The sequence below is a fragment of the Rhinolophus sinicus genome, chromosome 6 (genome assembly GCF_057876585.1).
Source record: "Rhinolophus sinicus isolate RSI-liver-muscle chromosome 6, RSI-T2T, whole genome shotgun sequence".
NCBI classification, from domain to species: Eukaryota; Metazoa; Chordata; class Mammalia; order Chiroptera; family Rhinolophidae; genus Rhinolophus; species Rhinolophus sinicus.
In genome coordinates, this window is record NC_142506.1 from 55578172 (window position 1) to 55590714 (window position 12543).

A 12543-nucleotide genomic window follows, 5' to 3' on the forward strand; every position below is an offset into this window, starting at 1 on the left:
GGCCCTAGCCCTGGCTTTTCATGAGCCTTCTCCAAAAGCACAGTGTACAAAGAAATCTCACCCCTGGTTACCTCATACACAAACAGTTTCCTTTGGCCCTCAGGAATTTGAAAACCCTCAAAATATCAAAATAATTTATCCCAGGCTAAGTTAGAAACAGTAATTTACATACATTCTTAAAGTATAAATTGGGAAAGAGAAATCTCCTAAAGCCAAAAGACTCATGTGACTAAACTTTGAACAAGCCAAAGATGTTTTTAAGCAAGTTAAATTTCTCAACACAGTGGCCTGCTGATAAAAGATTACTGGCTCTAAACGACATTTCCACAAACTTTTTTCTCTTAGAAATGTTTTTCATGGCCACATGTGTACCAAGCAGCTGTGGAGCGAATCACTGTATTAAGTGCTGTCGACAGGACAGAATTCATTTAAATAGAATTGCAATGAAACATTGGTGGAAAACATTTAATAACCCACTAAAGTTGGATAGAAGTACAGTAAACAAGTGCTAAGGGTGATGTCAGAGTGATTGAAGTAACAGGTACAAAATCAGGGTCAGAGGAAGTTTCAGACTTCAGAAAGAAGGGGTTCTCCAGTGTTTTGAAAAAGAGAGGTATTTGTTTGGTTCCAAAACTGAAAGGAGTGGCTTTGAGACAGAGCCCCATAACTTGTGGATGGGTGACCTTAAGGAGATCTGCATAACTGCCCTTTAGGCTACAGATGTCAGTTAGTTACCTGGCCGGGTAACCGAAAGGTTTTTATAATTTGGTAGCAATTGGAGGCTAATACGGATTTTCTAAACAGAGTAATTTTTTAAAAGTTGAGAAGCTGAGCCGTCCTGGTGGCTCACGTGGTTAGAGTGCCATGCTCCAAATGCCCAGGTCTCAGGTTCAATTCCCACATGGGCCAGTGAGCTGCGCCCTCTACAGCCAAGATTGTGAACAACAGCTCTCCCTGGAGCTGGGCTGCTGTCAGCAGCCAGAGATCAGCGTGAGTTGCTACTGGCAACAGTCAACTGCCAGGGGGAACGCAAGGCTCCTAACACCAGCATGGGTCAGGGACCTGTGTCCTACACAACTAGACTGAGAAACAACGGAGAAACAACAGCTTGAACCGGAGGGGGGAGGGAGAGGGGACAGAAGGGGAAAAAAACAAAAACAGTTGAGAAGCTACCTGCTCAGAGAGTTCTTCAAATAATCGGGATGCAGAATCATTGGGGCTACTACTGAGTGTAAAGATGACAGACCAAATTTAAAAAGTAGTAAGTCTTGGTGACAGGATAAGCATTGAAGGAGCTGGGTTAGAGTTTAAAGTTATTATAAGCCTTGGAGGAAGCATGAGGAAGATGGCAGCTATCAAGCACATGGGGAAACTGAGTCAAGGTGAGGCGTTCTTGTGAAGAAGGTAAACGAGTTCCAAAAACCCAGTCCAAAAAATAAGAACAGGACTGGCAAGGAGCAGGGATAGAGACCAAATTGAGTGTGCAGATTTGGAGATGCACAGGTAACAATGAATGCCAGAACTGTGTGTGCTACAGAGAAAGAACTGCGCCTGTGTAAAGGTTCATAGGGGGAGGAGCTTCACGGGTGAGAGATGACTGTTGAAACCATCATCAGCGTTCACAGGGATGTGTCCTTAACATGGAAGCCAGAAAGGACAATATTCTGATGTGTCTCCCTGGCTGTCAGTCATGGCTCCTCTGAGATCTGGAATTCTAGAATCCTCAAGAGTTACCAAAAGTGGAAAAGATGTGTTCCTCCCATGAGTCCAGCTTTGAACCAATGTCTTCAGTAAGAGAATAGGTTTCAAAATTTTGACTTTGGGAGCTAGGGTCAGAGCTGCCCCTGCCAACCCTGTTGGGGTCAGGCAGGCTGTTCACATCTACCTCAAGAGGCAGCTGGGGCTTCAAACATTTCGCTTCGGGTCCATGAGCAGGGTGGTGGAGGAAGGGCTCCGGCCTGGTTGAAGGTTGAAAGGATTTCCCACTCTGACGCCGTGACTTGGCACGCCTGTTCTGGAACCACACCTGGAAGAGGGGACGGAAAAACTGCTTTGAGTTGCAGTCCTTACGCTGCTGTTACCTTCATACCGTGTTACCCCGAAAATAAGACCTAACCGGAAAATAAGCCCTAGCATGATTTTTCAGGATGATATCCCCTGAACATAAGCCCTAATGCATCTTTTGAAGCAAAACAATATAAGACCCGGTCTTATTTTCGGGGAAATACAGTAGTTCAGAAGAAGTTCCAGTTTAACATTTCCTGGCTCCCTACTCCAGACAGAACCTTCTGGTTTTCAGAAAACACTTGGGCCTTTGGTTAGAAGTTCAGAGCACCTGGCTTTCTCCGCCTCACCATTCCAGTTGCAAAATTGGAATAATGCCTAGTTCTATGTATTTAATAGGGGCTTTTGCAATAAAAACTGGAGTCACAGAAATAGAAACACTTCAAATTTGAGGGAGAAGTGCTACTATGCTTAAAGATGATTAAAATATTTTAGAAAATTTATCTTTAAAATATACACATACTTATCTAAAATATACATACACTCCTTTGTCAAATTCATCCAGGAGGTACTTTGCTCAGTGGACTTCACGCTTATGAATCAATTTTTTTGCTCACTGTTTCCCAACGAATACTGAGGGTGTCCTGCTTAGGAAGCCTCTGTAGCCACCATTGAAACTGACAGATGGATTCCACCAGGGATACAGAAAAACAAGCCCCCTCTCTCCCAGGGTTCAAATGAGGGCTCCTGCTTACAACTGCCTTTGGACTCAGACGGAAGTTGTACAGACTAACAGGCATAAAAGCAGGCTTCTCCTCGCCACCTCGCTCCAGGATTCTAAGCTCAATTACTTTAGCCAATAAACGTACCTTGCACTAGATTTTTCAAACTGACAAGAAGTTCATTTGCTTCCAGCTTTGCCTCAAGATGCTACACCCCTTGGAACCAAAGTTCCACACCCAATGCCAGTCAAGAAAGTGGCCTAGGGGCCCAGGGGTAACTTAGTAAGCCAGCCCTGCCCTCTCTCAGCTACCATTCTCCTACTGGGGGAAAGCCCAACTGCCTCGTCTGTCTCTTCGTCGTGGATAAGAAGAGGTGTGAAAATATACCCATCACCTTCCAGCTGAGGATTTACTTTCTGACCATTTCAAGGGGTCGGCTAGCCTCCTGGGAGGGGCCCTTATTATAGGTACTTCATGAGATAGAAGCCATTGAGTGCATGCCTGAGTTAATTTAAAAAATCTCTATGCGGTAGGTACTGATATTGTCCCTATTTTACCGTCTAGGACACTGAGGCTAAAGGGAAGTCACTTGCCGAAGGTCAGGTAAGTAACTGGGCGCCAGGTGCCGCCCTGGGATCCTGGCTGCTAACCCTAGCCTCCCCCCCCCCCCTCCCTCCAGGGCGCTCTGGCGATCGCTGGGCTGTGGCGGGCCGCTCACCTGGATCCTGGACTCTGGGAGCAGAGTGAGTGCGGCCAGGCGCTCGCGCAGGTGGATGTCGGGGTACATGGTCCGGCGGAAGACGAGCTCCAGTAGCTGCAGCTGCTCGGGGCTGAAGGACGTGCGCTTGCGGCGCTGCGACACCGACGGGGCGGCCGTGCCTTTGGGGGCCACGGGTGGGCCCAGGGCGGCGCAGGGCGGCGCGGCGGGACCGGGGCCTCTCCCGAGAAAACCGGTGAAGGCGGCCGGGGCGCTGCGCTCCGGGCCGGGGCCCGAGGGATTCGCGGGGAGCAGGGCGGCCGCGGTGCTCTGGGGCGGCGGGAGCGCCCCGCCGGCGTGCACGGGCCGGTACGACGGGAACGAGGTGCTGTCCCCGAACTGGAGCTGGCGGGACCCTGCCGTGGCCATGGCTGTCCGACCCCAGTGCGCCGCAGGGAGGGGCACCGATTCCAGTTATACGGCCCCGGGGCCGAGGAGGGGGCCTGGGATGGCGGTGCGATCAAAGGGGTGGACGCGGGGAGGCCCGTGGCTCTTTGGGGTGCGAGTCCGCCCCCGGCCCTGCCAGACACCGGTGGGGAATAATCGCTTCCGCTGACCGTGGGATGCAGGGAGGGAGGCGTGAACTTGGGTCCGGGTCCCATCCCGCCCCTTCCCCGTCCATCCGCCCCGCCAGCTCCGCCACCGCAATCCACATCCCGAGAGAGCAGCTTTGCTCAGGGAGGGGCGGCGGTGGGGCCCTGGTGCGTGGGCGGGGTGGGGACACAACCGTCTTCCCCGGTCAGGTCACCCACTCGGTGCGGCGACCCTTGGGCCGGCCTATCTCTCGGGCGGTGAGCCTTGCCCGCTGTCCCGCCTGCTGTCATCAAAGGTATTTATTTACCCCCCTGCGATGTGCTAGACCCTCTACCAGGTTGGTTAAACAGCCCAGCCCCTGACCTCCAAGCCTCCCTAACACATCCTGAATCAAAAGGAGGGGGATGCAGATAAAGGGACCTCAAAGGAAGGCAGTAAATTCACCCTGAGGAAGGGGGGCGGAGGGCCACGCTGGACCCTTTTGTCTGGAATGTGGGTGTGGGCCTAGAAACAAGGGTACCCTCAGCACGCAGGGTTGAAAACATGCCCACCTTTAGCAAACGCGTGATTTAGCCTTTCTGGAGATGCCTGATGACGCTCAAGACCAGTCCAGCTGGAAGGGAGGAGAGGAAAGGGGCTCCATGGAGTTTCCACTCCCTCTTGCCTCTAAACTTTGGGCCTTGTTTCAGGGTCCTATTTCGCCCTGATGTGTGCTGCAGCCTGGCATATGTACCTGCTTCCCCTCCTGGATTATAAAGTCTCAAGAGAGCAGAAGCCCATTTTTCTCATTCAAGGCCATGGAGTGTACATCTATGCATCAGGAACCCCCGGTAGGCCCTCCACGAACACCTGTGGAATTGGCGGTCACTGAATTCACTTACTAGAAAGAGAAATGAGAGGTCCAGTGTAGGCACTGCTTTACCATGGAGTGGGTGGGTCCTCAAGAGATGAGCCTGGAGGCCCAGCTCTTCTTGCTTCCAGAACCGGAGCCCTCATTTCACCAGGACCATTCACTGGCCATGCTTCAGGGGGCTCTCTGTTGGGAGGGTCTTCCAGGTCCCTGTCCTGTTGCCATTCACTCTAGGACCAACATAAGGAAGAGCTGGGATATTTTCATCCTGAGTGGACTTTCTAACTGTCAAAGTAGGAAGGATTCTTGGGGCTGCTGAAGGAGTTCTGTGCTCAATTCTCTCCTGGTGGGGTGGGGTGGGGGTGTCAAGGACGGTGTTCCAGACCCCTGCACAACCCCAGGGACTCTTAGGGCAGCCTGGCTATTCACTGCCTGCCCCTCCATCTACCCCCACCCCCAACCCTCTTTCTCTTTCTCCCTCCCTCTTTCTTCCCTCCCTTATTCCTATGCCTGGTTATTGGGATTTTCAGGCAGAGGGTATATGGGATGGGAGGGCAGATCTATTTTTCTATGCTCATTCATTCTTCCATTAAGTCAAAAGCTGTTTCTCAGTGTCCCTGTCCTAGGTCGTGCATTATGCACATTCCTATGAAGTAGGTAGTCCTGTCCCAATTGTACAGAGCAGGAAATACTCTACCATCCCGGATGGGTCCACATGACTCCATAACCACTGAGCCAAGCTGGCCTCCAGACTCGACTCTGCTCACTGCTGAGTTCCCTGCCACCTCTGGAGAAAGGTGAACACCCTCTGCAGTCCAAGAGGGTGTTTGTTGTCTTTCAGGCTCATCGTACTCATTGGGTTCCCAGTCAAAGGCAGTGGTGATGAAGCCAGAACTAGACGAGCCATTGTTTAGCTCTGGGGACCAGGAAGCCAACCCCAGGAGGAAACCAGAGGTTCGCTTGCTGCTGGCTGCCAGCTAACATTTAATGGCCAGAGATGGCCCAGCAACCCAGAAACTCTGCCAAGGGTAAGGATCAGTCATGGGGGTTCTCTGGCCCGTGTGGAATCCACCCCTCCCGCCCGCTTCCCCCAGTCCTCTGGCTCGGCCTCATTTCTCTGCTGCTCTCTGCTCAGTGGTGAGGCCCCCGAGCCTGCCTGTTTGATAGTGTGCCCAGAAAATGGGCCTGCATCGTCAGTGGAAGTGCCTGATCATAAATGGAAACCTGGTGGTGGTGGGACAAAGCAATCTAACCATGTACGACCATCTTTTCTCTGTTGTTTAAACTGGTGGGAGGAAATTCCAGCATTCAGTTTGCAGCTCGACAATCCTGCAGGCCAACTGAAAAACCATTCTTTGCTTATGAGTTTTCCTGAGAGGTGGTGCGGCAATATAATCTTCTATATTGCAATAAGATTTCAGCCCTTCCCCTTCTCTCCTCTTTCGCCTAAAATGAAGCTTTAATTGTGTGTGCTTGTATATACCTAAAAAGTAACCTCCGTGAGGCTACAGTAGAAACCCACAAATGGAATTGGGAGTGAAGGGTTGGAAAGGGTCACTTTATTATATTCCCTTTGGTGCTGCTTTAATACTTTTTAAAATCATGTGCATATATTATTGTTATAAGTGCATTTTTGAAACCTAGTTTTTTGATGACTAAATGTGAAATAGTATTCTGGGTTGGATCCTTAGAAAAGGAAAAAGGACATTCGTGGGAAAACTGGTGAAATCTGAATTTAAAAAAAAATAATAATTTTTAAAAACTGAAGCAGAGGATGCACTGTGATGAATCTGAAAAGAGAGAGTACTTCACCATGAGAATGGATTTCCCAGTTCTCTTGGGATTTTCATTGAGTACAGTTAGCAAGATGTAAGCTTCTACAGGGTCTGTACAGAAGCTCTCGCTCAAAATCAAGTTATTTTCCACTTCTCCTTGGTTTGACAGACACCTATAAAATCATAGGTGATTTTCACTAACTCCAACATCTAGATTCCTTACTCAATCACCCTGCCACAAACATACAATGAATATTTGTCAATTCTTCTATACCTGAATCCTCGGTTGGAAAATGGAAAGAGCCTCATCCTTGGCAATATCTTAAAAAAACAATTATTGCAAGTTAATTTCCCAAAATAGATAATCTGTGAAATTGAAGCACATTTTTAAATAGGCGCCCTAAAGTACTTTCTTCTACCAAAACAAGTCAGTGGACCACCTTCCGAATAGCAAAGTGAAGTTCAGGGCTAGCAGAAGACACCATCACTGAGATCACAGGTGGGGGGCCCTTCCCCAATACCTGGGCTTGCTGTCTTGATTTGCTTTTGGCCGTTATTTATGTTTGATCTGCAGTCACATCTGTTGAAATAGATACAAGGGGAGTGCAAAGTGAAATAGAAGACAATCCTCAGAGACACTTCCTGTGTAAGACAGATAAGTATAAGGAAAGATGCAATAGAAAAGCAGTAAGCTAAACACAAAACAAAACAAAAACAAAATAAAAAAACATACAATCCACAGCAGCCCGGGCTGGGAAGGATGGAACCATCTGCGGCCGCCGTTCTGTTCTGTTCTACATCCTCAGTATTTCCTACCGCGGTTCCTGTCCCTGACTCCCCCAAATCTCACAGAGGCCTGCCTTTCCTCTCTAAGTGCTAAGTACTCTCTTCCCCGGCTCTCTTTGTTGTTCAAGCCAGGCCGTCCGTGCTGCTGTAAGACCTGGCTTGGGAGCCCTGGGTGTTTATTAAAGAGTGAATCAGGAAAAGGCAGCCGAGGGGAGTCGATGGCCCGACTTCCACTTTGAGATCCCAGGGCTGTTGGCCCCTTTGATCCTGGCCTCACTTTGATTTTTTCTCCTCTCCTGCCCAGGCCTCTTCAGGTTCCCAAAGTTTATTTCAGGACCAGTGCTTACAAGAGATTGAAAGACAACACCCCACCCAAAAGGTATTAATGTACCAGGAAAGTGATAAATGTTAAGAAGTTTTTTTCTGTTGTTTCGTCAGCACCATATAAATTCAAATAACAAACGCAAAACAGATTTTGAACCCAACATGTTGCGTTTTTTAAGATGATTCCTTTTCTTCTTTCAATGATTTCTTCCCAAATCCTCTGAGTAGGAAAGATCCCTCTGTGTGATTTTTTTCATGGTCCCTATTCACATAGTGAATCAATAAAGTTAAAAGAACTTTTCAACCTTGGAGAAAGGAAACCATACATTTTCCAAGCTTGTGTCTACACACTGGAAATGACGGACTGAAACAGCTAGCAGAATATTTGGTCCTCAAACCTAATGTTTGTCTGACTTCTGGAACGTGCCTCTTGAGCACTTTAAATGGGACTAGTGTGACTGAGGAGCTGAATTTTTTAGTTTATTTCAGTGGAATTAATTTAAATTTAAATAGCCACACATGGCTAGTGGCTACCGTATTTAACAACATAGCTCTATAGCATCATTTGGCAAATCAGTCTTTTTTTTTGATAATTTTTCATATGTAGATGCAAAGAGGTATTTTGTTGGTAAAAAACTGAACACCAGATTTGAATTCTAGACTCTCGTTTTTATTGTTTAAACAGAACTCTGGATCGTCAAAATGATTCCCTCATTTTCATACCAGACAGTCTCATAGATTTGGCTGAACAGTGTATAAAGCATTCATAAATGGTCTTTTTTCAAAAGCGACAATGTGAGAGCACTTGCTGGTAAACAGTTTATGATACTGCAAGTTTCTTTAACAGTGTCATTTGATGTAAGCCCCATTTTGTTTCGATCATTTTGTTCTTTTCTAGCCATATAATGAAACTTTGCTTCGGAAGTTCTCTGATTTTCTCGTTGGGATGTGACACGATATTGAATTAGCATATATCACATATCTTGCATGAGGTCTCATTGAACAAGGACAAGTAAAGGGAGAGGCATCAGGAGAACACAGAATCTGCCAATACCGGTCTTTTCTGCCCCCAAATAATTTATTAATGTGTTAGCAGATACCCAGAGTAATCTAAGGTCAATTCTGGACGCCATGTCCTAGCCAGCATGTATTGGGTGTGTATTTCTAAAAGAATTGCCTTTTGCTGGATATGATAAGTCTCTAATAGCTGAGGGACATCTGTACAGGTAAAATACCACCTGAACTGGTCCAAGGAAGTACAGATTCTTGGTGGATATAGGATATAACAACGAACTTTCAAATAGATTCTAATCCATTTTAGTGTACACTAAGAAACGTGGTTTTAAATAAACAGGTCCACTTTCTCAGGCAATTGGCCCTTTAGCTTTCATAGTAACTTGAACTTTCAGTCCCCCTTTGGATAGAAGAAGAAGTAACATTGGCGTCCTCCTCTTTCAGATCACACTCACGCGCTCCGAGCGCCAACTACACACCACACACCATTCCTGGCCTGGAATATTTAGTCGCATCTGAAAGTGACAAAACTATTAAACACTCCTGAGGTAGCCCTTTAAGAAATAATTTCAAGGGGCCGTCCCGGTGGCTCAGGCGGTTAGAGCTCCATGCTCCTAACTCCGAAGGCTGCTGGTTCAATTCCCACATGGGCCAGTGGACTCTCAACCACAAGGTTGCTGGTTCGACTCCTCGGGTCCTGCAGGGGATGGTGGGCTCTTCCCCCTGCAACTAAGATTTAACAGGGCACCTTGAGCTGAGCTGCCTCCCGGATGGCTCAGTTGGTGGGAGCACGGGCTCTCAACCACAAGGTTGCCAGTTCAATTCCTCGAGTCCCGCAAGGGATGGTGGGCAGCGCCCCTTGAAACTAAGATTGAACATGGTACCTTGAGCTGAGCTGCCGCTGAGCTTCCAGATGGCTCAGTTGGTTGGAGTGTGTCCTCTCAACCACAAGGTTGCCGGTTCGACTCCTGCAAGAGAGGGTGGGCTGTGAAATTTTTAGAAAAGAAAAAAAAAAAAAAAGAAATAATTTCAAGAGGCTAGACAGTACGATTTGAGGATCAATAAGAATAATAACAGCAATAGATTGAAACACATCAAATATGTTAAAATCTGTTGTTTCGTAATGATCATAAAAGACAAAAATTGGTCATCTTTGGAGGATTCTAGGGAACAAATCCTTTGTTCTGAAAAAATGGTAAATAAAGAGAAGGAAACAAGTATTTATCCTGCTTTTCTCTATGACTATAACTCAGGGTAAACAAACTGTTGATAGAGAAAAGATGCTCCTTACAGAAGTATTCTGCTGATAAATGAAAAAGAATGGTAGAATATCCCCATTTTGCAACCTCTAATGAAATCATGAACCTAAGCGATAATCATCGTTACTGCCTTGTAGAAATATACGTCACCACCTATGAACCATTCTTGCCAAAAGATAGAACCAGAATCGAATCCAGCACAAACAATCCTTCACCTGGAAGGTCCCCTTTCTTCTCCCTCAGTGTCCTGTGCAAGTTTCTGGCAGCTCTGGGCTGAGTTCTGGGGTATCTCCAAGAACTGTCTTATCTATTTTTAAGTCTCCTGGAGATGTAGAAGTGCTAGAAGTCATGTCAGCCAAGGTGACAAAGAGCCCAACTATCAGAGGGGCAGCTTAGAACTGTTCCTTTGTAAGTCTGGGAGAAGAGGCTCCCCGGTTTCAACCACAGAACCCAAGTGGGGTTTAAGAAACCTGCCCCCTATGGGGCCAGCCCCACTACTGCCTCAGACACGGGGTACATCCTCTGGGGCAGCCCTGTTGGGTTTGGGGTGCACTTTGGGGCATACACATCTTTTCATATGTCTCTTGGCCATCTGTATGTCCTCTTTGGAGAAAGGTCTATTCAGGTCCTCTGCCCATTTTTAATTTGGATTGTTTGGTTTTTTTGTTGTTGAGTTGTATGAGTTCCTTATATATTTTGGATGTTAGCGCCTTGGTCCTGGGCCCCTGAGCAGGAGCAGGGTGGGGGCGACAGGGGTCCTCTCCCGGTGGTGCAGAGCTGAGGAGCCCACCCCAGGAACTTTCACAGCAGCCGGAGAACCTGCTGCAAGTTCTCCATGTTGCCTCCTGTAGGCCTAATGGAGGATTTACCAGGCCCGGCCCCGCCTGGAGGTCCTGTGTGACCATCTGAGGCACCAATGGATGTAGGCCTTTGCTCAAGCGGTTTTAAGGAGCCTTTCCTCCCCATGGCTCTGGGGGGTGAGGGGTGATTGGAGGAGGAAACAGGCCCAGGAGGCCCTCTGACCAAATCCAGGGCTTACACCACCTGCTCCACCTTTAGGCAACTCTGCTCACCTCTCAAATCCCACTCGTCCACCATTGCTCCTGCTCGAGGGTAACCTGGTCCCTCCTCCTGATACTCTGTCCCAATCTCCTCTTGCAAGACCTGGTTCAAGCCCTCCACCCGCCTGCAAACCGCACTTTCTCTCTCAGGCCTGCCCTTAGCTGCCCACCTGAGTTCTGTGGTTCCCCAGTCATTCCACGTGCGTCCACTTTCTGTAGAAATCAAATATAAACCACAGAGAGAAAAAAAGACCCATAAAATAATCTATCTGAAGGCACGCCCTATCGACCCTTTCATGTAAAACCTTTTCTCTGTGTGTACATGTATGTATGTGGGGGACCATACACATACATGTACACATGTGTGGGTGTGTGTACATAGGTATATAAATTTCATGTATAGTTTTTGTGTAGACTAATCTTGTTTCCATAACCTGAATATAATTTTTTTGTGGGCATGAATGTGTAGTATTATTTTCTTCCCCAGCTGCCTAACTCACTATGAAATCTGTAATAGGCTCTCAAGACATTAGAATGAGTCATTGGAAGAAATCTCACAGCTGACAATCCAAACTCTGTGAGTGCCCAGGTGTGGGAAGAAGGGGACTGCATGGAGGAAAGGGACTTGGACACTTTCCCCTTACAGGCTTTCAAAGTATCTGTATTTGTTGTACAGCAGCCATTCTGAAACTCTTGTAATCGGCCATGTGTTCTAGGTTTGGAAGGACTCAGGATACGCCCAGGATATGCCAGGGGACGTCTTGGAGCTCCAGTTCTGGAAAGACCCTGCTTTCTTGGGTCCAGCCCTGCTTAGAAAGAGTCGGATGCTGGCTTGGGGTGGGAGAAGAATGCAATTTATTTCACTCCAAGAAGGGCCTGTGTGACTTGTGGTCTGAGCTGGGGCCTTGGAGACAGCTTTTATCTTGGCCCGAAGATGTTTTGAAAGCCTTTAGTTCAGGAGAGGATCAGAAACTTGAGCCCACCGCTGCCCCTGGCACATCCAGAAAAGAAGGAAGTAGAGTGGAGAGTGTGGTTGGAGGAGAGTGACTTGGGGGTCCCTGAGGCACCTTGAGTCTGAGGGCTGAAGAGGTGGGGTCTGCCAGGGCAGGATGAAGAGGGGCTGGCTGAGGCTGTTGTTTGGGGAGCATTCATCTCAGACTCTAAAAAGCCTCTCCCTGTTTTAGCCCCACAACTCTTCCTCACAGCAGGTGTAATACTGAACTGTGCCTGGCTGTCATTCAGCAGCCTAGATCCAGACAGGGCAACCCTCCCCACACATGGTCCCATCCAAGTGACCTCCCTTCCTCCCACGCCGTCGCCAGAGTTCCTGACCTCATGTAAATGACCTGGGCTTCTGTCTCATGCAGACGTGTACACACCCAAAAGGAGCCGTGACCCCAGGACCAAGACAGGGTCTTCTGCGGGCACTCCCAGCCCTCCTGTCTCACCACCTAGCT

The 12543-nt window shown here is 48.0% G+C and overlaps 1 protein-coding gene across 1 annotated transcript; it reads right to left on the reverse strand.

Moving 5' to 3' along the window:
• Window positions 1–316: 316 nt before the first annotated feature.
• On the reverse strand, window positions 317–6335 carry MIXL1 (Mix paired-like homeobox). Its single transcript, XM_019730849.3, has 2 exons — window positions 3445–6335; window positions 317–2026 (listed from the first exon to the last, which is right to left on the reverse strand). The coding sequence occupies exons 1-2, from the start codon at window positions 3850–3852 to the stop codon at window positions 1724–1726; spliced, it is 711 nt and encodes a 236-aa protein (XP_019586408.2). The 5' UTR covers window positions 3853–6335; the 3' UTR covers window positions 317–1723.
• Between the last annotated feature and the right edge of the window lie 6208 nt (window positions 6336–12543).